Below are 26,709 nucleotides of genomic sequence, written 5' to 3'. Positions count from 1 at the left end.
TGCTTAATTTGTGTTAGTAATTTTCAATTTAAATATATCTCTTATGGTTCCACTATAATATGTTGGCAATTTCTGTATTCAATTTAGCTCAATTGTCTGTGTATAACCCTGAATGTTGGTACTGTTTTGTTTTGTATTATTTTTTTTATTTCATGGGAACTCACAACAAATAGCCAGAAACTTTAACTTAGGCTTTCTCACAATCTGTGGCATAGTAAATGCTGCTAAATATAAATATGCTTCAGAGATCAATCCTTGAAGAACAAAATATCTTAGAAAAACATCAGCTTCCATTGGTTATTATAACAGATGTTCCCTTGTGTCCTTGTGCTGGGTCTGGCTGCATCCTCAGATGGGAAGTTACATCAAAGTGTGAGCCATTGCATCCCAACGAATAGTTTCTAATAGTTTCACTGTCATATAAATGCTCCAGAGCATATCCAGTTAATGTATAGGCATGCTTATCAAAATACTGCCGGTGAGAGCCAAAGCAGTTTGGAGAAATGGCAGGATGGTCTCCTGCTGTCTGGTGAGGAGACATGTCTGAATGTAGATAGTCTTTAGCCAAGATCAAACTGGACTTTGTAATGTGATCAGAACTGGGACTACTTATCCGAGACAGTGCAGTGGGGCTGTTGTCATAGTCATTTTCATGAGGGCTGAGCATCTTTCCATCTCTCTGCTGGATATGGTCACATGGTGAAGTACTGGCAAGAGCAGAGGTGTGGCATACTTCCCCTGCTGGTGGTGCCTGTTGATAGTTTGCAAAACAGAGGGAGTGTTTTTTACCAGCTCCATTAATGGAAGCCAGTTGGTCTGGAGGAGCTTTCCTTAGCTGTAATCTGTTCTCTTCCTCTTTAATCATCTGCTGTGTGGCTCTTATAAGAGTCTCAATTTTGCTAGGTTCATGTGGGCTATTTTGATATTGTTCAGTGCGGTATCGGTCACCTGATTCACTGGCTGACCCAGGGTCTGGAGAGCTGACCACACTATCTTCATCCCAGTGACCTCGACCTACATCATAAAAAGTAAAAAGTAGGTAGTGTCAAAATTCACACACACAAGTGCATTTCTTTCCTAGAAAAAAATCTTATATCTTTCATTTTAATGAAATATTGGAAATTAAAACAGACCTATATGAAAGAATATTGACATTTGTACTAAAATTCAGATGTATGTTTGTTTCATATGTATACAATCGGTTTCAATTGCATGTAACATTTAAAAAATGTTTCTTGGATAAACTTCATTCATGAGTTGTGAATGTTAATTAGTAAAGCAGTAAAGTACATTCACATTTCTCTTTGTATACATGGGTCTATACAGCTACAAATAATATGAGGAAGATGAATACAATTTGGTTTTTGTTATTAGAAAAATGTTTTCAGTTGAATTTACAGAAGACAATTGTATAAGCTGAACTATTATATTTTAAATAAGTCACTGAAATTTTTTAATAATTCTCAATTTATCTTAAATGGAATTACACTGAAACTCTAATGTTAGTTTTTTAAAAACTGTGAATTGATGAAAATATTTGTATATGGGTATGTGGGTGGATAGGTGACATAGCTGTAGAGATATGTTGTCATAATCAAAAGAATAAATACTTTGTTATTAACAGCAAGGTAACCACGTTAGCATCAGAGGTAACAATGGAAACTTTGGTTATTTCTGAAACAGAACTCCTATCATTATTCAAACAGTCTTGAATAAATAAATATTAACATTTTTATAACAGCTTATTCTGAACTAGGAAGGCAGGTCTAATACTGAAGAGTAATGAATTCAAAATGTATTTCAGAAATTGAATGATTCTGCCTGAAATAAATATAAAAGGCAAAACTAAAAGAAGACAGGGACATATAAGTTGTGAAGACTGCTTAACGTTAAAGAGCCCTGTATCATAGACTGTTGCTTCCTTTTCTCTTTTCTCTTTTCTCGTTTCATTTCTAACGTTTCATTTCTAATGTTTTCTATATAGGTTAAGTTTTGCTTCTCATCTATATCTAGCAAGGAATTGCTCTTTGCCCTGGGTTTCCATTTCCAGACTACCAAAATGTTCATTGGTTCTTAACAAGTTGTTTACTCAGAGGAAATCAGAAAAATAAAAAGCAACAATGGAAAGAAGTTAAAATTGCTCATGGAAGTATCTGTCAGGGAACTTTGTAGATGAAGACATGGTCTAGCACATTTCTCATGCTAAGAGCAGGGAGAGAATTAGCAGGATCTTCATAATGTCAGTGACTTAATAAAACAGGGAGATTATCAAAGACCTGCCCAGAGCTGCACTTAGAATGAACAGGATATACTTTTCTTAACTCATTTTCTTTGAAGAAAGTAATTACCAAAGTAATTTACTTTGTAATTTATGGAACAATTTAGTTTGAAGAAAGTATTACCAATTATCAAAGCTTTAACACTAGTGTTCCTTTCTCTGGGCTAATGAAGCTATGTAACTAACTATCCCAAGTGGAAAATCCAGGTGGTTTCTCCACCTTTTTCAAGGTGATATTTTGGTTGTCATGGTGATGGGAGACAGGTACCAGAACTTGCTTCCTAGAAAAGCAACACATGTATGCACAAAGTCTATTAAGCAAAGACTGACCTGTCCAACATATCAAACACCCTCACTGTTGGGCAGCCATTGTGAGGTTACTGAGGAGAATAACACTGCAAAATTCAAATATAGCTACAAATTTAATAGACTTACAAATTGCTGATACTTAACTTCCTTATTATTTTTAAAATGACTTTTTTTTCTCATCTGTCATAAATACGCTAACACTACCAAAATAACACTTAAGCTGAATGGACTTAGTTCTTAAAATTCCACTGGTGTGAGGTTCTGTAGATCAAAGGTATAAAACCACTGGGGAGCATCACTCTAATGTACAGCCTCCTGTTGGGGATCTGGTATCCCTCAAGCTCTTACCATGGATCCTGTGGACAGAGGTAATATGCGGCATGCTGTTCTCATAGGCTTCTCTACTCTCTGGTGAGGCCTTGGTAAGAGGCAAGGTTGCTCTAGAGCCCCACCAGGGATCTCTCCCAGTTGGTGGTGCACCTAAGAAGTACCTGCCTGCCTCGCAGCGGCCTCCCTCACAGGCTTGAGTGTGGAAGTGCCTGTCATCCACCAGCCTGGAATGGTCCAGTGCAAAGCCATAGCAGAGAGAGCTGCGATCGGGGAACTGCCTGTAGGCGCAGGACACTTCATGCTGAGAGCCAGGCCTCTCTGGGTCCAGGAGCTGGGGGGAGGCAGCGTCAGTCAGTGGACTTCCACCCCACTGGCTGTCATGGTCAGATTCTGATCTTTCAGTATGGAATCCTGGATACTGAAACCAAAGGGGTAAGGGGACAACATCAGTAATAAATAAATAGATTGTTTTTTAAAATAATGTTTTAAAGCCTTCATTTTGCAGCTACTGAAGGTCACATAGGCCTGAGGCAGCCTCACTTTGAGCAATTTAATTAGCTAATACCCATACAGGAAATCCTCCTGGCTTTGAAAGAGATAAAATTAATAGCAAACACTGAAGTACTAGGCACTGAATGAAGTGAATTACCTCAGGTAGTTTTAATAACCCTTAATAATGTCAGTGTCCTAATGATGTGGATAAGGATGCTAAGGCACAAAGTAAAATAACTGGCCAAGACAACAAGGGAGGACTGTATAACAAAACCAAGACTCAAACCCAAATTCTTCACCACCACTCAAATGGCCTTGCCCAAGTAAGAGTCCAAGAAAGTTCCTGTCTTATATCAATTCACTTTTCATGTTATTTTTTTCCTTAGAAAAACAAGATAAGGGCTGGAGATATGGCTCAGTGGTTGAGAGCACTGACTGCTCTTCTGGAGGACCCAGGTTCAATTCCCAGCACCCATATGGCAGATCACACCTGTCTATGTCTCTGGTTCCAGGGGATCTGACACCTCCACACCATTGCACATAAAATAAAGTTAAATAAATTATAAAAAAAAAAAAAGAAGAAGAAAAACAAGGTAAAAACTAAAGCTTAAAGTACCAAGTTTCTGAGCTTTTATCATTTTGTTAAATTCTATTTATTGGTTTATTTATTTATTTATTTATTCATTCATTTTTAGTTGTGTATATGGAGAGTTGTGGGAATATGGATGTTTGTTAGAGCCCACAGATACCAGAAGCTTCAAATTCCCTGCAACAGGTCGTTGTAGGCCATCTAATATGGGTATTGAACTTCAGTCAGCAAGGGCTGACCAATGAGCCCTCTCCCCACCCCTAGACAATTTGTGCTAAACTATTAACTCTCTGAAAGCTGTGCCAGGGTCATGGTGAGTACATGGCAAATAGCTACTAAATACTTCCCTAACTTAAATGCAATGTAACTTTGGAAGCCTTGCCCCATTAAACCTTGTTCATAGATATGCTTCTGACATTCAGTTACATATAGGATTATGTGGGAGGAACACAGGCCACCTATCTTGTTGGAATTCTGCAACTCACTTTCTCCAAACTATATCATTGTATATTAAAAACAAAATGTAAAACCTGCAGGGTGGTTCAGTGTGTAAAAGCAGTTCAGTCCCCAAATTCCATAGCAGAACTAGAAAGACAACTCCCATATGTTGTCCTTCTGGCTCCCACATGTGCACGCTGGTACATATGCATTGTGGCTTATGCACATCCACGTCCTCACATGCGCATCACACAGGTGCACACAAACATGCATGCAATAATAATAAAAATTTTACTTTAAAAAGAAACAAACAAAATTTTTCATAGGTCTCCCAGGGAATATGCTCAATTTCAGGATCCCGCTAAGGAACTAAAATTAGTAGTATATTAGTATTCATGGCACTAGAAGTATATTAGCATTCATGGTACTCTGAATGCTACCAGAGAAGAAAGGTAAACCCCTATCCAGCCACAAACCCTGGAACATACAACAGTGACCTGCCTGCATGATATGCTGGTACAATAGTGGCACAAAAGTATCACAAAAGTTGTAGGAGTACCCAATCACTCTTTGATTGGATTTAAGGCCCATGCCATGAGATTCAAGAACCTGAGACTGCAGAGTTCACAGGCCCAAGGGAAAACCAAATACTATGATTTTGCAATCATAGGGAAACACAACAAGAAAATAATTCCTGATGATATTCTGCTATAGCTACATATATCAATATCTCATTCAGCCATCATCAGAGAATCTTCTTGCAGTGGATGGGAACTGGCACAGACACACAGATCTGGACAATGTGTAGAGAGTAAAAGGCTTTGGAGCACTCAACCAAAAATGGGATGTCTTCATTAAACCATTCCCCTCAAGGCTCAGGGATCAATGCAGATGAGGAAGTGGAAAGATAAGAGTCAGAGGTAATGGATGACTCAAAGGAAACAGCATCTTCCAGATACAAGAGAACTGATGCACATATGAATTCACAAAGACTGTGGCAGCACATGCAGGGCCTTCATATTTTCTGGCCAGACAGGGTCCCAGAACTGAGAGGAGAAGTGGACAAGAGCTCCCACCCCTAACCAAGAAGCTATGTGCAATTGACATATACTTGCAAAGAAAAATTAGTTTCTCTAATGCAGACTGGGTAGGCCTCCTGCCCAGGAGTAATTGGCCAATACAAAACAAACTTAATGGTATTTTTCTAGACTTTTTTGTCTCATATTGCTTCATTTTTATCTTACTGATCTTTTGCTTTGCTTGTATATTTTTGTTTCCATTTTGAACAGCGTGTGTGTGTGTGTGTGTGTGTGTGTGTGTGTGTGTGTGTGTGTGTGTGTGTGTGTGTTTCTTAGTTTGTTTTTTCATTTTTTTAAAGAAAGGAGGAAGGAAGGAAGGAAGGAAGGAAGGAAGAAAGGAAGGAAGGGTATAGATTTGGGTAACTGAGGAAGTATTGACAGTCTGGGAGGAGTTTGGAGAGGGGGAAAGTATGACCAGAATATATTGTATACTTTTTTTTATTTTCAGCCAGCCTTTAATTCCAGCACTTACAAGGCAGAAGCAAGCAGAGGTCCATGAGTTAGAGGCCAGACTAGTCCACAGAGTGAGTTCCAAAACAGCCAAGGCTAATAAAGAAAACAAGTCTCAAAAAGGAAACAAAGATTTATTTTCAATTAAAAAATAAATAAAGGAAAATGGGAAAAAACTCATACAAAAATGGTATTATATTCATTTCTGCCAATTTGGAATTCCCTAGTACCAAACATGATTTAGGTAGGAGAGATTATCTGCTATGATAATTTATTGAAAACTTGCTAAGTATTTGTTATGTCTACCTACATTTATCATGTGGTCTCTGTAACCATTCTAATGAAGGTACTAAACAGCTCTGTTTAATACGTGAATAAACAACGCTAATGTTTCCATTATGGTTTTTCAAAGAAGCACAGACACTTCATGGTCTATCTGCTCTCAAAACCTATACTCCAAAGCACAGTCTTATACTTGAAGTCAAACACTGTCAAGAAAGAAAGGAGATGGCTAGGGAGGTGGCTCAGTATATAAAGTGCTTGCCATAAAATAATGAGGACCTCAGCTAGGATTCCCCAGAACTCACGTAAAGCTAGATATGCAGCAATGTGTATCTGTTGTTCCAGCACACATAGAAGCAAACAAGACTCTGTCTCAAACAAGGTAGGTACAATGTGTGACCCAACAGCCAAGACTGCCTTCTTACCTCAAGTGTATACCATGGGATGCATACCCATACATTCACCTGAACAGATACCCACACACCATTCACAAAAGAGGAAAAGAATAGAAAGATAATAGAAAACACAAACCAATGTTGAATGTAAGTCCATGGCACACTTTCTTTCTTAGCCCACCAGGGGACATGAAACATGATGGGGTGGGGAAATCTACTACTTTTGTCACTAATTGGTTGAACAAATCACCTGTGATGAAACTGTTATCCAACAAAGCAGAGACCCCACATTCTACCAGACCCACCCTGAGCTTGATTCTTCCCACCTGAATGCAAGAAGGCAGCTCTACCTGGCATACTTGGGAAAAGAGATGAGGCACCCAGCTTCTTGTCAAGCAATCAAAAACTACATTAGGTGTCACATGAGGACAAACTTCTTCCCATGACAATTCTCAATTATTATTTCAATTATTTTCCAAATACACATAAGAGCTGTCAGCATTTCCCATTAACAACAACAAAAAAGAAAATTCCGTCTTAATCTCCTTGCAGGACTGTAGATGGAAGACACCAAAGCCCAAAGCACCCTGAGTTCTAATCCCTACATCATTACTTCCACCTGCCACAAGCCTTTTCTTCCAGTCATGCCAGCCTCTTTACACAAGACAGCAACTTTTCTTTCAGCAAAGCAAGGTTAACACATCCTGATCTTTCTGAGTGGGGAACTGAATGCTACATTTGTGTCTTCTTCAGCAAAGCTTGCCGCAGAGAGGCTCAATATCTATGCTGTTCCAACCTGGAAGTTGTCCAGACATCACTTGTTTTTATAAAAATATAAACTACACCTATTTTTGAAGTGCTCTAGTCAAGGCTCAAAAGCCCTGTTGAGTGGGGAAGGCTTTCCCTGAGTGTATAAGGGAAAGTAATATCACAGCAGAGAATACTCTATGAATTGCTCATGAAGAAAATACAACAGGAGACAACCCAGGCACACATGAGGTACATATTTAATAGCACTGGAAAAGAATCTGAAAGGAAGCCTCTTGTCAATAGGCAGTGTAAAGACTTTGAAACAGGCAGAGCGAGGTTCATGGCTCACTCAGACCATGAACTTAAATTGCTTTGACACTACAGATAGACTCTAAGCATAAATGTTTGCTTTTTAAGGAAAATGTGTGAACTTATACCAACACACACATACACACACACACACACACACACACACACACACACACACACACACACACACACTGTGATCCATAGTTAATCCTTTGTGGTTTAGGTTAGCCTGTATGTGTGTATGTGCTGTTTTGATTTGTTTTTTGAGATTGGGCCCCACGGTCTATCCCAAACTGTCCTAGAATTCACTATGTAAATCAGGCTTGTCTTGAATTCACAGAGTTCCAATTGCCTCTACCTCCAATTGCACTACCATTCCTAACCACAGCAACCTCTTAAAATGAACCGCACCCAATATAAACATTGTTGTGAATACTAAAAGCACATTGTTTGATTTGAAACATTTTTTGACTTCTTGAACTATTTTATTTTTATTTTTTGAGATTATTATAATTACACCATTTCCCCTTCCCACCTCCACTTTTATTTATATCAAATTAATGGCCTCTGGACTAGTTTTAATTATTGTTACACAAATACATAAAACACTACTAAATATATAAACTCAATTCATATATTGTTATTTGTATATGTATGATTTTGTTGCTGATCCATTGGCATTGATAATTTTAAATATTTCAAGTGTTTATCAAATATTTGGGGGGAAAACAGAAAGGAATGCAGCCAGTGGCTGCAGTTAAGTTCAGGGTGTAGAGTGAGTACTGTAGAATAAAGCTTCTGATCCACACAAGTTCTGTTTTTCCATTTCCATCTCCTTATATTTACAAGGTCTTGGGCAGATGATTTAATTTCTTTTAACAAGCGAAAGTACCCGACAGAGGTAATCTGCCTCACTTAATGGAAGGGGCATTTGGTAGAGAATAAACATGTATTTCCTTACTCATTCCTGCTGTTACTGCCAAATGACTTCATCTTCTCTAGCACTTCTATACAATGATGCATTGCATTATATGGTATTATCTCTAATGTTTCTTTCAGTTGTATTAATTTGGTATTCTTTCTAGTGTTGAAACATAGTTTCTACATCTATGGCTATATTTAATTTATTTAAAGAAGATAATTGTAGTCATGGTGGCAAATGCCTGTAATGCTGTCACTTGGAAGAATGGAGCAAGAGTGTTACAAGTTCAAGAGCTACATACTGAGACACTATCTCAAAAACAAGCAAAGGAAAGACAAAAATCACTAAGACTTTAACTCAACTGCAAGACATTTTGTTGCCATGGTTATGAGAAGAAAGTTATTGGATGAGTTATGATTTTTCTATAATGCCAATTTTCTCCCAAGCACTCCATTTTATTAGACACATATTTACAAGAAATTATATGACATGTTGATTTTGGTATGTAAAGTATTAAATTTTAAGGTATTGAGAATACTTATTATTTGAATTTAAATTTCTACACATGCTTTTCAAAACCATGAGGTCTCCAAAAGCACAAATTGAGTCAAATGTGGCTCACACCCTCAGCATGATTACTATGAGACAAAAGAGACTAACATTAAATTGTTTATAAGTAGAAAACCTCCCAAGTAGAACCTGTAGGTGTAGGATAAGGGAAAATTAAAAGGCTAGAAGTGGGAGAAATTTAGTATATAGACAAAATCACCCTAGGGAAGATTTGTGTAAATGTACAAAATTAAGTGTCAAAATACAAGCACAAGCCAGTGTTTCACAGCACTGACCACAAGAGGGGACCTTAGAAGTGATCAAAGCTCAAATAAATTTTGAAAGTGTTTCTTCCATGAGACTAGAGTAAAATCAAAATGGGTTGTGGTCCTCAAGAGAAGGCAGCAAAGGAAGGAAAGAGGAACAGGAGAAACACACACATAAAAGCACAAGGCATTAATCCTTTCAAACCTCCTCCTTTCCACCATCATCCCTTCAAAATAATGCATTCACAAATTGACATGACACATGTTCTGGAAAAGGGTCACAGCCCACAGAGCATCAAAGAATGGGGAGATAGTAAGCTTCATTAAAAAAACCCCTTGTATGGAGAAAACATGAACATGGAGCTACAGACATCTCAGTAACAAAATTCTAGTCAAATAACTAAAAAAGAGAAACTATAAAGCAACACTCTAAACTAAATAATAGCCACACATACAAACACATGTATGCACTTATGAGTGCAGATGAAATTAAGCGCTACCTAGAATTAGGAATCTAATGTTTAAACATTAAGAAATTGACTATAAATACCTACCACATGGCTAAGGATGCAGTTCAGTGGCACAGTGCTAAACGAACTTGTATAATTTCTGGATTTCACATCTAATGCCATAATACATGAATAAATATTGTGAAAAAATGAATAGATTTTAGTGAAAACTTTAATAAAGTAAGTAGAAAATGATAGAAAAACATCCAAAAGAATATAAATTAAAGGGAATAAAGAAATGTTTTTTATAATTGATATGCATGTTTATTTGAATAATAGCAAAGGAACTGGACTCGTTAGAACAACTTGGAAAAGAAGAAAGATTCTGTGTAGCCAACATCAAGACATGTATGTCACTACTAATAAATTCCTAGAGATATAGGGGATTGTCAGAATACAGTCCAAGTATGAAGTTGTGCGAGGAGGATTCGGAGTACTTGTGAGAAAACAAAACGAAACGAAAAAAAGACAAGAGTCTCGTGACCTCAGTTTCTTCAAAAACACAGAATTGTTCTTGGAATGCGTTTTCATGCTTCTTCCAAGTGCAGTGAACAGGAGTGAGTTTACTTCAGATAATTCGGATTATTAGCACCTGGTTATTGTTGTTTATATGCCTCTATTAAAAAAAAAAAAAAAGCCTGTTTTTGCCATGTGCTGCCTATCTGCCACCTGCAGCTGATGCTCTGAATAAAGTTGTCTATTACCTGAGACGTCACTATACCTTATTTATCAGCTCCATTCTCCCGGGTCCCAGTGCCTCTAGGGTAGTAAACAGGCCAGACAGTGTCCCCAAAACTATGTCCACAATAATATCACCAATTTATGTTTCACAATTTGATGGACTGTCACTCAGCATAAATGTAATGGAGAACCTTAAGTATTTCTTCAAAAGAAACAATCAAATGGGCCTTAATCTAAGAGCTCCATTTGCAACTATTTAAAAAATTAAGTCAATAGGGGCTGGAGAGATGACTCAGAAGTTCTGTTCTGACAGAAGATCTGGGCACAATTCCCAACACGCATATGGCAGCTTACCACTGCCTCTGACTCTAATCTTTGAGAATGCAATGATATTTTCTGGCCCCCTTAGGTACCAGGAAAAAGTGTGACGCATTGTGTGTGTGTGTGTGTGTGTGTGTGTGTAAATCTTTTTGTAAAATTTAAAAAATAACCCAAAAGGGCCACAGACTTAATAGTTTTGGGGAAACATGCAATGAAAACACCAACTACTAAAGCTAAAAAAAAAAAGTTCTGAAGCTTGACAAAACTTCAAAATTTAACAAAAGTTAAATTTATGACAACAGCAACAACAAAATCCGGACTGGCTGGGATATATCCAAAAATCTAAAAACTTTGTTTTTCAAAAGTTTCTACTCAGAGGATAAAAACAAGGAGAAACATTTACAAGCAATTCAATGAGATACTTAATATGTATACTGTATAATTAACTAACCAAATTCAACATTTTTAAATGGGTAAAAAACTGAGTTAGGTATTACTAGATAAAATATTCAGGTGGAAAACAATCACATGAAACTATATTCAACAACATTAGTGGCTAGGCAGATGTGAGTTAAAACCACAATGATTTATGATAGTATATGCATCAGGTTGACTAAATTACAATAATGATAACACCATATGCTGGTAAAGATGAAAGAAAACAAGGTCATACATGCAATGGGAGTGGGAATGTTAAAGGAGATAGCCACTCTGAAAAATAGTTTTTAAAGCTTTATAAAATCCTAAATGTATAATTACTATATGCAGTCTGGGCATCCCCCTACCCCATAAAATGCACACAAGTATCTATAGTCCATAACAGTGTCTCTATCCTATTTTTCAAGTTCTTTCTCATTGTTCTCTTTCTTTTAAACTTATTTTTTTAGGACAAGTTCTCATCATGTTACCTGCTCTGGTCATGAGCTCACTTTCGATTCCATGCAGGACCCTGACCTTACAATTCTCCTGTTTACCTTCCTGCTCTGCTGATATTACAGATCTGAGACAATAAATACAACTACATAACATTATTGATTAAAAATAGATACAGAAATCTATAGGATTTTTTAAAGATTTAAGGGAAAAAAAACAGGTACAGAAGAAAAATTGCTGTCACTCTTAAAGGGAAACTTGTAAGATCCTTGTGGAGTAAAATGTTCAGTGCCTTGACAATTACAATATGACATCATGGTTATGATAATGTACTACAATTTACTGAAAGCTTACCATGATAAATATGTATGATAACTATCTAAAATCACACATAAATTTACAATTTTATCAAGTATATGCTTCCATTTCATAGGAACTTACATTTGTATCAAAATTAAAATTTTAATTAAAATGGCAATAAATCAGTAAAATATAAAGAAATATACCACAGGGCATTCAATAAACATAATGTAAAATAATATGACAGTGTTAAGAAAAATATATCAATGATGACAATAAGTATAAATCAGCTTAATTTACAAATAAGAAGAAACAAGATTTTTAAACTGATTCACAAAACAAAATATCAATCTATCATGACAGTAGACAATATTTCAGGTGCTGGGAACATAATGCCCCTTGCACAAATGTGAGAATCTGAATTTAAGTCCCTAGAACCTATATAAAAGCTGGGTCTGGTCCAGTGTGCCTATAATCCCAGGACTATAGGGGAAGAGACAGAAGGATCACAGAGACTTGTTGACAATCAGCCTAACTCCAGTTTCTGTGAGAGAAAGAGTAACAAAACAGGACACCAAACACACCACTGTGACTTTCTGTTGGGCATGGACATACTCACCCACACTTACCTATACATGTGCCACACAAGTACAACTCTCTTACACACAAAGAATAGAAAATAGATGGTGTTTCAAAGTCTAAAAGTAAAATGGTACAACTTAAACAAGGCCAATGTAGACAAAAAGTCAAGATCAGGTCTCTTAATAAAGTAGAAATTGACTTAAAAAACATAAAATGAAATAAAAATGACTGAAAGTAATGACGTTCAGTAAAACTATCCACTATCTAACAAGCCAGTTGTCCCAGTTAGGGTAGTTTATATTTTCAGAGGTTTAGTCCATTATCATCATGGTAATTTAGTCCATTGTCATCATTAACAACATGGTGGCATGCAGGCAGACATGGTGCTGGACAGTCCTACATCTTGATACACAGGCAACAAGAAGTGGTCTGAACCAGGGTAGCTTAAGTATAGGAGACCTCTAAGCCCGCTCCCACACTGACACATTTCCTCCAACAAGGTCATACCTGCTTCAACAAGAGTACACCTAATAGTGCTACTCCCTGTGAGCTTACGGAAGCCAATTACATTCACACGACCACACCAGTTCTAGCCATCTGAAGCAGAAACCAGAGACGTGAGAAGAAACTGAGGGAAGTGTTTCATACTTGGAGAACAACATACCACTCTCGGTATAAGACAAATATATTTAAAATATAAGGAAGACTAAAACATAAAACTAAACAAGTTAAAGTTCACAGCTGTGTGTCAAACATAATGCTGTAGCAGCAACAGTATTTGTACAATATTAGAAATTAACTAAATGTCCAAATGTGAAATATTAGTTAAATAAACAATATGTATGCCTAATGGAGAGGAAGAGAGCTATTTTTTAACAAAGGAAAACATGGGAGAAAGAATTAAAAATCTAATATATGTACACATATATGTTATATAATGCTACATTTCATGTAAAAATATGAGAAGTAAAATATGTCTATCTTCTAGTTTTTGCATAAAAACAACAAGATGTATAAACCCAAGAACAAGCAAACTGGTTTCTACCAGGGAGAAGGGGTTACAAGAAGGGAAATAGGAAGTTGTCTCACAGCCACATCTGCTGAAATGGCCTAAAAACAACGATATGTCCCAGGGAATAATCATATTTTGATTCTAAATACCATTTTCCTCTAAAAGGAACAGAACTCCTTGAAGAAATTTTTCTTTCTAGGACTAGGGAAGGTAGGAGGGGAGTCTGAAATATGTTGGAGAGTCATAAAGTAAATAAGTACTCAAAAAGTAAAATGATGGGTATGTGTCAAAAAGACATTGGAGCCAGCTTTGAGGAATTCCCACTGGCACAACAGGGAAAACTTAAAGGCAAATAAAGGCAGTATCAGAAGATTTTACTACAAAAGACACAGAAACATCAATAAGCTCATGGCAATCAGCCACAAGTGGAAGGAGTATTTGGGTTAGAAAAAAAAAACTGCAACCAACCTAACAAAGATGTATTTAAACATAAATCATAAATGGTCACAGAGGAATCAGGGAAGAGTTTATGATGAAATAAGTAGTTTTCATGTCCTCAAGAGTCTATCTGAAAAATTGCTTTTCATTTGAAAAAGATAAGAAGTAGCTACTTAGTATAGAAAGCAAATTATACCTTGACCAGGTAATAAATGCTGACATCTCCAAAAAAATCAAATAGATGTCAGGGCCTTTAGATGAACATACTCTGCTCATGGTGCCTATGAGAACACTCCACAGGTAGCAAGTAACAGTGACGTGAACCACAAAGATGCAGCACAAATTCAAAAAGTGCATAAAACAACTGGGTTTTATTCTCCAAAACTGATAGTGTCACGGAAGAAAGGTAGAATACAAAGAGGTATTCAAATTAAAGAAGACTATATTATGCAACAACTATGTGCAATGTAAAGTCCTGGATGGAAATGTATATTTCAGGGATGCTGAAGATGCTGTGACAAACAGCACTATCTTGACCTTACATCTGTAATGTGAGGTCAAATTAATGTGAGTTTCCTCAGACTGATAATTGTCCCAAGATTATCTAGGAAAACATCCATGTGCAAATAAAATACTAAGTTTTAGGTAAGGTGCTATCATGTATTTATCTACTCTAAAATGGTCCAGAAAAAAAAAGTCAATGAGAGAAGGGAGTAAATGGGAAAGAAATCATGATAGAGCAAATTTGAGGAGACAATTAAGCACTGAGAATGTAAATTTAAGTTGGGTGAGTATACTGCAAATAGCACTGTAGGTTTTCTTTACATTTTAGTAGTTTCAAAATAAATATTTGAAAATCAAAAAAAAATCTTTTAAATGTATGCGTATTATATAAGGATAGCAAGGATAAACTCCTCCATGGGTTCGCTTGGCAGATTGTGGATGGTCCCCCTAGCCATTCTTGGTATCTATACTGTTGTCAAGTAAAAAACATGATGTATGAGTTGCTCTTCTTTGAAAAGTAGTATGTGGTGATATATTGTTTATGATTTAATAAAGCCAATGGAATAAAAATTCAAAGCTATCCACAGCCATAGAGCCAGGCAGTGGTGATACACACCTTTAATCCCACCAACCACACTAGTTAGCCATAGAGGCCAGCCATTGGTGGTACACACCTTTAATCCCAGGACTCAAGAAACAGAGGCAGACAGAACTCTGTGAGTTCAAAGGCACACTGAGCTACATGAAATTGATCCAGTCTAAAAGAGAAACAGCTCACACAAATGTGATGTTAGCACTTTCGATCACATGCCTTTAATCCCAGCACTAAGGAGTTATGGCTGGGCAGAGAGAGGAATATATGGTAGGAGGAGACAGGATCCCAGTGGATTGCAGTTTGAAGCTTGGTAGAGAGCAGTGAAGTCTGCATTGCACTCTGAGGATTTGTGGAGACAGGATCACCTATTTCTGTCTGAGCTAGTAGCTGGCTGCTTTGCTTCTCTGATCTTCAGCTTGAACCCCAGTCTGTCTCTAGGTTTATATTAGTTGCGTTACAGTAATAACAAGTCCTCCTATAACATAAATCTGAGAAATTAAATGACTGAATTTCCTATTTTAATTAGTTTGCATCCATCAAAGAAAATTCACTAAGAATTAAATTTGGCCCAATTTTGCTGGAATTTCTATTTTCATTTCCTAGAAACCATGTTGTCATTTATTTTAATTTTCAAAACAAGCATTCATGTTTTCACATTTAAAAACAAATATATGAAAAACACCCTTGTTCTCTTAAAACAGGAAACAATATGCCACCGCCAGTCCCCCTTTGGGATTAGGCTCATGAAAAAATCATTCTTTCTAGGAGAAACTGTATCTTACAAGCTTAAAGGTCTAAGCCTTCAGTTGTTTTGTGTGCATTCAATGCAGCCTGCCAACTGATATGAAAAATAGAGTAATCGTCCCCTCTTCAAAATGTTTATGTTAGCATGGATACAATGATGCACAGACAATAACTTTAATATGGAATAAAATAACAAGCACTCAAATAGGGAGAACAGGGAGTTGAAAGAAGGAAAATATGAGTTTCTCTTTCAGTACCTGGAGTTGCTACAATAGGTAGATGAGCTTTGACATTTGACAGATTTAGAGATCATGTACACTGATTTACTTGTGATAACTGATGTCTGTTACAAAAGTTACCCTTAGAAAACAGCTGGCATCTGTTCAGCACTGTGTGAAGATGCCACGGACATTGTGTTATTAGATGATGACATCTTAGAGGTTATTATTGACCTATTTACAGTTATAGAAAACATGGCTTGAAAAATAATAAATGTGTGCCCAAACCAACATGATTATGAAACTTAAGAGAAAAGAGACAATTCTACAACTATCTTTCCACTACCCCACCTAGATAGATAAAGCAGCAAAGTCGTGTCTCTAATGTTTATACAAAAAGGACTATCTCCTTGTGACACCCTAGTAAGCCAACCTCACACACTTTGGATGGTGTCCCACAACTCCTGAAGCAGCCCTCTCATACCGTTACACCCATAGACACTCCTTTCTGTGCTAACAATACTAAAATGCAGACTCCATCAACACCATGTTCCAGACAGGTGTTCTGTATTCGTCTAAATGTGGCAGCAACAATCCAGCTCATTTTAAAAAAAAAAAAAGCCAGATGTTCCAACAATACAAGTTACAGTTATCTATTTTTATTTATTCTATTATGGTTTTATCATTTTTAGCTGTAAAATGTATTAGAGACCCTCTGGTGGTGAATGGTGAAGTCCTGTTTTCCATGAAAAACTTTCACTCTATCAAGCATGAATAGCTTTCCTCTTGATTTTTGTCTGAACCATTAGAAAAAAAACATCACAGATGCAGGCTGTATTATACTGCAAACATATGCATGCTTTTAAATCACTTTTATCTTACTTTTACAAATGTAACCCTGAAACATAAAGTATGTTCTTTTTCCATTCACTGTATGGGAATAACAGATGGTGAAAGAGTTAGATTAAAGTGGTACAGCATGCCCATTAGAATAAGCTCACTGCTTGGGATGCTTCCCTCAGCCTTGTTTACTATAAGAAATGGCTGTGGCTTATACACATTGGAAATGGTCAGAGGTTTTCCCAAGGTGAACAACAAAATTAATGGCAAAATCAAACTTTTTTTTTTTTTTTTTTTTTTTTTTTGGTTTTTTTGAGACAGGGTTTCTCTGAACTAGAACTAGCTCTTGTAGACCAGGCTGGTCTCAAACTCACAGAGATCCTCCTGTCTCTGTCTCTACCTCCCAAGTGCTGAAAGGCATGTACCACCACCGCCTGGCTAAATAAAACAATTTTTGAAATGAAAATAATACAAGGTACTTCTTTGAGGATGACTGAACATATGACTATGATCACATAACTGAACAACAGAAAAATAATAGGGTTCTTTTCTAACATGAATGTACTTGGAATTTTAAAACTTAACTGCAATTGTGAGAAGGAAACTAAGTGCATATCACTTCTACATTCCTGATCTCCTTCTAGAGAAACCTTGCTGCCACTGTTTTAATTAGAAATTAGTGTAGTAAGAGTTAACAGCAAGAAAAATTCTGCATGGAATGGACACCAAGAAAGGCTAAGTGTTATTGCTATATAAATGTCACAAATATCTAGTATTGGAAAAGAACCCTCTGAAAAAATTTAACTTATCATATGATTCTGAGGAGTTTTAAAAATATGTTTTTGAAAAATAATAGGAAATAGTCTCCCCCCCTTCTTCCATACTTTCTCTTTTCCTTCCTCCTTTTCTGATATGATCCTAAGTATGAAATCCACATCCTTGATCATGCTAGGCAAGCATTCTACTGCTGAGATGCGTGTCATCATTCCAGAGAAAATATTTTAAAAGAAAAGGGACATTAGTCTTGAATTTAAAACTAAATGAACCTAATCATGTTACAAGTGATGGGGAAGCTAATTCTAAGTCAAAATTCAAGTATTAGAAACTAAAGGTGTAGGTTATTTCTTCCTTCATTTTACAGAATGGTTCAACTATCAACTTCCAAAAATTAATATTTAGGAATGCCTAACAAAACTTTCACTCGTTATTTGATTATTTGATCCCTTTATTGTATAATCTGGAATTTATTATGATTGTTTAAAAATGTCAATCCACATTTTAGCTATGTTCATCTCAAAAACTATTCAGGCAGTCTTTTACACCTATAAATTCTCTGATATAGCTCATAAAATAGAAACAGGGCAAATTTTTATAATATGCCTTAACTACAGTTTGAACTGTCATAAAACATTTTTATTAAAAATAGATTTTTTTCATACAACATATCCTGATTAGTTTCTCCTCCCCCAACTTCTCTCAGATCCTCCCCTCCTCCCCACTCAACCCTCTTTCATTAATAAACAAACAGCCATATAGAAAACATAAAATAAAAATACAGAAGCCAGAATAGGACAAAACAAACATACAGAAAAAAAAAGTTTAAAAGTCTAAGAAACACATACAGATACCAAAAACACACACTCACACACAAGCCTTCTCTTAATACACCTCCATAGACAAAAACTGTTTCTGAGATTTCCTTTACTCATTTTCTCACAGAAAAATAACCACAATAGATATCTCATCAGCTGTCAAAGTGATACACATCTGGAAATGAATCAACATGCCAGAACAGGGGCTGAGTTTCCTCTCATGACATTCTATAAGGTATCTCCCATCAAGTTCCATATGGACAGAGCTGTTCCCTAACATGACATCTGCAATCCATCCCCTTTGTAAATTCAAAGGAGAGTTCTTATGGGCTTATATAGGCATTTTCATGGCACCGAGAATCTTAAACAGGTAGGGATAAACATGGAATAAACATTTAATTAAACCTTTAAATCATAGGAACTCCAGGTGTAATGACCAAGGACATAGTAATTTGCTCCAGGAAGGTGAAGCAGCTCTAGCCCAATAAGTAAAGCCTGGGTTTCTAGGACCACTAGCATTAATTTAAATGGTAATTAAATGTGTACTGACTTACTCTCTGATCTTTCAGATAGGTTTAGATGCATACAGGTGGTGCCACCTGCTCCAGCTCCTCACTACATCTTTATTTTGTTTTCTCTGCTTTATTTTGGGTCTAGACAAAGGAAGTGCTGCCCAAGCTATTCTTGTCTGTGTCCTGTGAAATGACATCCACAATTCATCTATGTTGATATATTAGTAAGCATGAATTGAAACTTGAAGACCCTCTGCTGAGTCAACTCATCCTATGTTGCAAACTAAATAGAAGGAGAGGTCTACAGTTCCTTCTAAATATTGAAAATAAAGAAAACTCAAACAGTATAGAAGAGATAGCAAACAATATGCATTGAACTTTTCTACATCCTAGTTGAGCCTCGTGCATTTAAGGTATATAATATAGTAAGTGTATGATATAAAATTATTGCCATAAGTAAGTTTGTTAACACATCCATCATTTCCCTTCATTAATTATTTGTGTCTGATATAAAAATTTCAGCAAATTTCAAGGACACACTATAATGTTGTTAACAACAATTATCATATTTAAGATTAGGCTCCCAGACATATCTATCTTAAAACTGAAAGTTTATACTCTAACACTTCCCATCCTAACATCTGGCAAACGCCATTCTATTCCAATAAACAGTCTAGATACATACAAGTGAAAACAACAGTATTTCCCATTATCTGCCATGTTTCAGAGTGGCAAAATACATAAAAAGTTTTGACCATTCATATATCAGTAGACACAGGTCAATTCCATTTCTCCACTATTGTATATAATGCTTCATTGCAGCTTGAGACAACAACTTACTTTTCCATACATAGATACCAAGGCATGAATTTGCTGGATAATGTGGTGACTCTAGTTTTAATATTTTTAGGAACTCCTATACTATCTTCTATAATAGCTTCACTAATTTATGTTCTTTGGTGCTTTGCCTTGCATAACATCTTCAACATTTTCTATCACTTCTCCTACTAACTTCATAGGCTCTGGTAGTCAGTTAATCTAAATCAAGCTGTTTTTGTGTTTGGTAGAAGAGAGGTCCAATGCATTGTTTTGATATCCAAATCAAAAACTGGACATCTAAATCCAGTTTTTCAAACATTGTTTACTAAGGACCCTGCCCTTTACTGATTGCTCATTCTTGGCATATTATTCAAATATTTACTGATGGAGTAGACATGAATTTATTTCTAGGCTCTGTTTTTTGCTGATACAATGTTTTGAATACTGTAGCTTTGTAATATAGTTTGAAATTAGGAAGCATGATGCCTCCAGTTTTCTATTCTTTTTTAGTGTGATACTTGATCTTGCTCTAGTGATTTCGGGATTTTTGTTGCTCAGCACAAATTTTCTATTTATGTGTTCTCTTTTCACCTTTTTATTCACGTGTATTAATTGCATTATGATACTTTAATATATGCATTTTGATTATATCCAAGAAAATCTTTCAGTTTTTCACCATGAAATACAATGTTAGCTATGGGTTTACCAAGTCTGTTGTCTTCATTGTACTGAAGTATATTTGACCCATAACCAATTTCATAAAGTTTTTATTAACTCATGCTAAATTTTGTCAAATCATCTCTCTGCCTTTATTTTGATAATCATATAAATTCTAAGCTCCACTGTGGTGTATCACATTCACTGATTTGTGCCACCTAGTCACATATGATTCTTTTAATGTGCTCATCAGCTTCATCTGTTAGGAGAGCTGAAAGGCCTACTTCTGTTCACAATGCTGTCTTCTCTTCTTGAGGCTTTAGCATAAGGAAGGATCTGGCTTTAAATTAGTTTGGGAACTTGTCTTTAATTTTTTAGAGAACTTTGAAAAGATTCACCTATAATTCTTCTGTGAATGTTTGGTAGAGTTTAGTAGAGAAGCAATGTGACTTTCTGGGGAGGTTTTTGGTTTTTTTTTTTTTTTGGCGGGGTGTTGCTTTGGTTTTTATTATTGTTGTTTTGTGTTGTATACTCTTTATGTAAATGTATGCAAATTGTTGAGGTTGGAGTTATAGGAAGTTATGAGTCACCAGATGTGAGTGCTGGAAACCAAACTCTCACCCTTTAGTAGAGGACTAAGTGTTTTTAACTGCTGAGCCATTTTTCCTGGATGCCTGTCCTGGAACTAGCCTGTAGACCAGGCTGTCCCCAAACTCACAGGGATCCACCTGCCTCTGCCTCCCAAGTGCTGGGATTAAAGGCATACACCACCACCTCCCGGATTTTCTACTTCTAAAAGTGCACCCATTTCTTCTAAGTTAGGAAACAATTTTCACATATTCACTTAAAATCCCGTATATTCCTATGAATATATGAATATAAATTTTCTTTGTGTTCTTTCTCATATTATAAACTTGTAAGTTTGGGAAAACTATTGCTGAAGACACCAATTACTTATGTAACTGAACATGGAGAAGTTGAGCTGGTGCCCAGGACTAGCAGTTGTGATGCTGGAAGGTACACTACATACTACTAGAGAAGAAAAGTAATCACCAATATCACCCAGTTATGAACCCTGCAACCTATAATAGTGGCAAAAAATTATGGGAGTTACCAACCACTTTTAAAAAATTGGCCCACTCCATGAGATAGATACCATACCTCACAATACTAAAGTAACGAAGAATCCAAGACTCTATAAGTCATAGACCCTAAGAGAAAACCTACTGCAATTATACTGCTAAAAGGCCATAATAAAAAATTACTCTGGCCTATGTCCATTGACCAGAACATCATCAGTCTTCATCAGAGAAGCACTCAGCCCAGAGCTACACTCAAGAATTACTTTCTTGCAGAATTATTGATACTTTTTTCCTATAACTTAAAATGTCAGATTCCCAGTGTATAGTGGAAGCCAGACTGCTGGCCATAAAAATTAAGAGGGTTCTGTGAGATTGTTTAAAGGAACAGATGTCAAATAAAACTGTCAAGTGTCGGTAACAAGTGATTAAATACTTTCAGATTTCAGAAGCATCCTCAGTGTACTGCATACATCCTTATTGGGGATGGCACATGCATTGGTTACTACTGATTAGAGAAAGGGCAGAGGAGAGTAAGATGATTCAATAAACTCAGCTGGCACTCACTGACTGTATTAAGCACAACTGTAAACATACCAATGCAAAAAGTTTAAAAGGAAACTCTGATGTCAGGAGGCAATTTACTCATGATTGACGTGTGTAAACCATTGCAAGATAACATTCAGCTGGCATTAGACTCGTCAGGACTAGTTACAGAAAAATGTGTGGAAAACATACTAGCAATTTGTAACATATAAGGTTTGAAAAATAAATTCTGTAAACACAGTAACTCCAATTCTATTAAACTATGAAAACTGCATTGCTATTTGTGCATATATAAAACTAATAACAATACAATATCACCGTACCATGACAGGACTGTAGCTACACAGCAGCCCTAAAAGCTATGGGAGGAATGAAAGAAATTAACCATAATATTTCCTATCACGGTTTTTCTAAAACCATTCAAAACATCTATTTTGACCTTTCCTAACTCAAGTAATACACAGAGGTTCAAGGGTGACCAGTCATTCATTAAGCAGCCATAATATAATCAAGTCTAAAATTATTCCCAAGGGTTTCTAATGCCAATGAAGAACCTGAGGGTTCATCTGCTCCTTCACCCAAACTGAGGGCTGGGAGTGAATTATAATTTGAGCATATCTTGAATGTTCATAGAAGAGCACATAAGTAATTCAAAAAAGCAAGGGTTCTGCCTGTCATTTATTAGATATCTGCTAGACAGCTTTAATATGCCTAATATATGTTAATAAAGGGGGCAACAAATAATAATAGAATCATTATATCATCATAACCTAACAAGAGGCACAAACTATTACTTTGTAGGTTCCATTTTGCTTTACAATCTGCCTTCTGAAACTTCAATTAAGAACTTGCAGATAGAAATAACAAAGAGAAAAGAATACTTTGAAAATAAGCATGTGGTGCGGTAGAAGTACATAGAGACAGCTTACCTGAACAAGGAGGAGCTAAGGGCCACTAGACTGATAGCTGGGAAGCCAACAGGGGACTGACTCGGACCCCCCTGAATATGGGTCTCAGCCAGAAGGTCTGAGCAGTCTAAGAGACCTCAGACAGTGGAGCCAGGATGTATCCCTGATGCACAAAAGGACTTTGCAAACATATCCCCCATGGAGGGATAACTGCCTTATTCTAGAGATAGGAGAGAAGCCCTAGTCCCTACTTCATAGGACCTGTCAGATCTACATGACCCCAACTGAATGGCATTCCCCTACATATGGTATTGTGGTGGGGGGTTGGGAGGGGAGGGTGTTTAGAGTGCATGGGAGAGGGCAGAAAGGGCAAAAGGGAGGGAAGAAGGGAGGGAGGGCTGGAGGGGAGGGAGGGAGGGAGAGGGAACTGGGATCGCCATGTAAAATAATAAATTAAAAAAAAAAAAAAAAAAAAACGCTTTGACTCCAAAATTTAAGTTGAAGAACAAGTTACTGGGGAAAAGTATTTCTATTTTTGTTTCCACAGAAAATGAAAAGATGTGGATTCCTTCCAGACTAATGTGGTTTGATCACGCCAGACCGCCTGAAACAGAGTACAGGCTGATCCTACATTCCAAACGGCTGGACAAGGCGGCCCTGCAGACTGCAGCTAGGATATCTGAATCTTCTTCGAATCCCCCAAGACAGCGCCCCTTACCAGCAGGAAGTAGTTTGGAAAGAGCGACGCCCAAATTCCCAAATGTTGTGTATAAATGTTTGTTTTCATTTAATTGGACTTTGTTATATAAAATTAAATAAAAATAAAGAAAGAAAGAAAGAAAGAAAGAAAGAAAGAAAGAAAGAAAGAAAGAAAGAAAATCTTGCTAAATGTTAATGGAAAAAAAAAAGAAAATAAGCATGTGGTGCTTTTATTTGCAGTTTTTTACAATAAAATTTTAATCAAAAGCAAAAATAAAAATTACCCTAAAATGGGCAGAAGCATCTAAAATGTAATTCAAGCCATTGTCTCATTATCATTATTCATCTATTAATACACATGGAGGAATTCAATATGTTTGACTTGAAAAACTTGAAAACAAGCTGTATAATATCAAAATAATGATATAAAATATGACAAAAATATATCTACAACCATTCTTTCTTTATTTTGCCTTCCACTTCATCAACTTTAGCAGGTCTTTATAAACTCACATCAGAGCTACGGGAATTAGTTCCCTGAATAATTTCCCTTGCTTACCTTATCAATACCTACCCCCAAAAAAATTTTAGTCTCCACAAAATATTTAAACTAGTATATATTGGCAGCAGTCTATTTTTACAAACATCAGTCACCCATTCAAAAACACTGACCTTCCCCACTCCATCTCTAGGTCCAGTCACACTAATGACATATTCTTGCATTTCTCAGTCTTGGTCTTCCTGATTTTTCATCTTCTTTTTTATTTCCATATGCCTGATCCTACCCCTATAATTAGAGAACCCTCGCCTTTCAGACAGTATTCACAAAGCTTCTATACACATCATCTCTCATTACATTTCTTTCTCTATAGTATACCTTATCGAAAATTTTAAGAATATGTCTTATACCACGTGTTTATATTTTACCCAATCCGTATCCCTAGATCTGACAGTGATCACTGTAGCATCTTCTGAAACAGATCCTCAGCTCACACCCACTGAGTTGAAAACTTATAAAAACAATGCACGGGGCTGAAGAGATGACTAAGCAGTGAATAGAACTGGCTGTTCTTATGCAAGAACAGGGTTCAATTCTCAGCACCCACATAGTGACTAAAAGCTCTCTGTAACTCCAGTTCCAGAGGATCTGATGCCCTCTTCTTATATCTATGAGCAATTAATGCACAGGGAGCACAAACATACATGCAGGCAAAACACCAGTACACATAAAATGGAAAACAAATAAATCTCAAAAAATTTATAAGAACTACGCTGCATAAAATTTGAAGTCTAGCTATTCTTAAAGAATAATTAGAGAAAGGAGCAGCTCCCATTTGCAGTGTCTTTGCTCATCTTACTTTATAGCTCACAAGTAAAGTACTCAGCTATCCTGGAGGAAGCTGTGTGGTAAAAATCATGGAGGCCTCACCCACCTCCTTTTGTCAAAATAAAGAAACCCCATCTTCTGTGGAAAAATTGTGAGCTATGTGACCTAAGCCTCTTGGGGGCAGACGCCACTCTTTTCTCACCTTCATTATCTGGATTGAAAATAACTTAGCAAACAGTAGCTTTTTAATGACAACTGAGTCAATGAAAAACTTTTCTCCAAATAGTTCACACTTATACATGTTGACAAAATAACAGCTCTAAAAAGAACAAAAATAATCACTTCTGTATCCCTCAGATTGGCATTTTAATAATAGTAGTAATAATAATAAATTGTAAGTATAGTGCCTCAGAAAAGCCCTTTGGTTTTCTACTAGCCCAAGAATAACCTGCTGAGAAACCACAGAATACTACAAATAGTCTGGCAGTCCATTGCCCAAAGAGGTCGGAGTCAAAGTGGCCACAGGATACAGGGGTGGGGAATCCTCAATCCTGTGCTACCTCCTCCAAGCAGGAAGCTGCACAGACACATCTTGCCAAAATCTAGTTTTTATGTATTACACACTGGTCTCATACACACACACACACACACACACACACACACACACACACACACACACACACACACACTTTTCCCTCTAAAACCCATTTCTCTTACATGTACTCTTCAGTATTTCTGGATACCTCCTCTGGGTGTCATCATCTCACTGCCTTGCCTTGTTAAGAAGAGAGACCTGTTTCTGTCCTGTCATCTGGAAGGTTCTGTCTGACCCATTTCCCTCATGTGCAATCTGTGAGCAAATCTCATGCTGAAGCCATTTTCATTCTTAGCTTTAATCTCTTATCTTTCTCTTTTAAAATTCCCATCTTAATTTAACTTTTCTGTTGGGTCCTTATTTCCTTTGTTTTATTATGCCAGCTAAATCTTCCAAGCTAATCATTGTTGGGAGTCAGAGAATGCAGGAAGTAGAATCAATAGACATATCAACGAAATTGTGATGATTCAAACTAAACTCCCATGGACACAGCAAACAACAAAATCAATTCACAGTTCCTCTGAACAGTTTTTAATCTATCAACAACACATAATTACATCAACTTCAAGATCAAACCAGGTCAAAAAAAAAAAGTTGTAAAGCATCCATGTACTTACCTGAGGATATGGAGAGGTCCTGGATTTTGACTTGGTGCTGGAGAGCCGAGCCTTGGCCCCCTTCCTGTTGTCAGTGATGGTGGGTGTGGAGCTGCTGGCATAAGAGAAGGTGGGCTTAGAGGCTGAAATCTGATCCAGAGAGAGCTGCAGCCCTTTGTATTCTGTATCTCTGTAAGGGTGAGGAACAAAGCCTTTAGTCAGTCACCACAGGGAATACATTCATGCAATTCAGTGGAAGCAGCAGTACTCCATATATAAAAGCAAAAGTTAGTTGTCCAGCTTCTTTCACCAAACATCTGGGTT

At 36.7% G+C, this 26,709-nt stretch overlaps 1 protein-coding gene across 1 annotated transcript in view; it reads right to left on the bottom strand.

Moving 5' to 3' along the window:
• Positions 1–231: 231 nt before the first annotated feature.
• The window catches only part of Sim1 (SIM bHLH transcription factor 1), a 65,656-nt gene continuing 39,178 nt past the window's right edge, over positions 232–26,709 (bottom strand). Inside the window, exons 9-11 of the mRNA XM_051206183.1 lie at positions 26,407–26,575; positions 2,936–3,335; positions 232–1,014 (exon numbers count right to left, since the gene is read on the bottom strand). Of these exons, the coding sequence (XP_051062140.1) occupies positions 284–1,014; positions 2,936–3,335; positions 26,407–26,575 (1,300 nt within the window). The 3' untranslated portion in view covers positions 232–283. The remainder of the gene's footprint in view (positions 1,015–2,935; positions 3,336–26,406; positions 26,576–26,709) is intronic.

The sequence above is a fragment of the Phodopus roborovskii genome, unplaced genomic scaffold (genome assembly GCF_943737965.1).
Source record: "Phodopus roborovskii unplaced genomic scaffold, PHOROB, whole genome shotgun sequence".
Lineage (NCBI taxonomy): Eukaryota > Metazoa > Chordata > Mammalia > Rodentia > Cricetidae > Phodopus > Phodopus roborovskii.
This window is presented reverse-complemented; position numbering and strand designations above follow the sequence as displayed.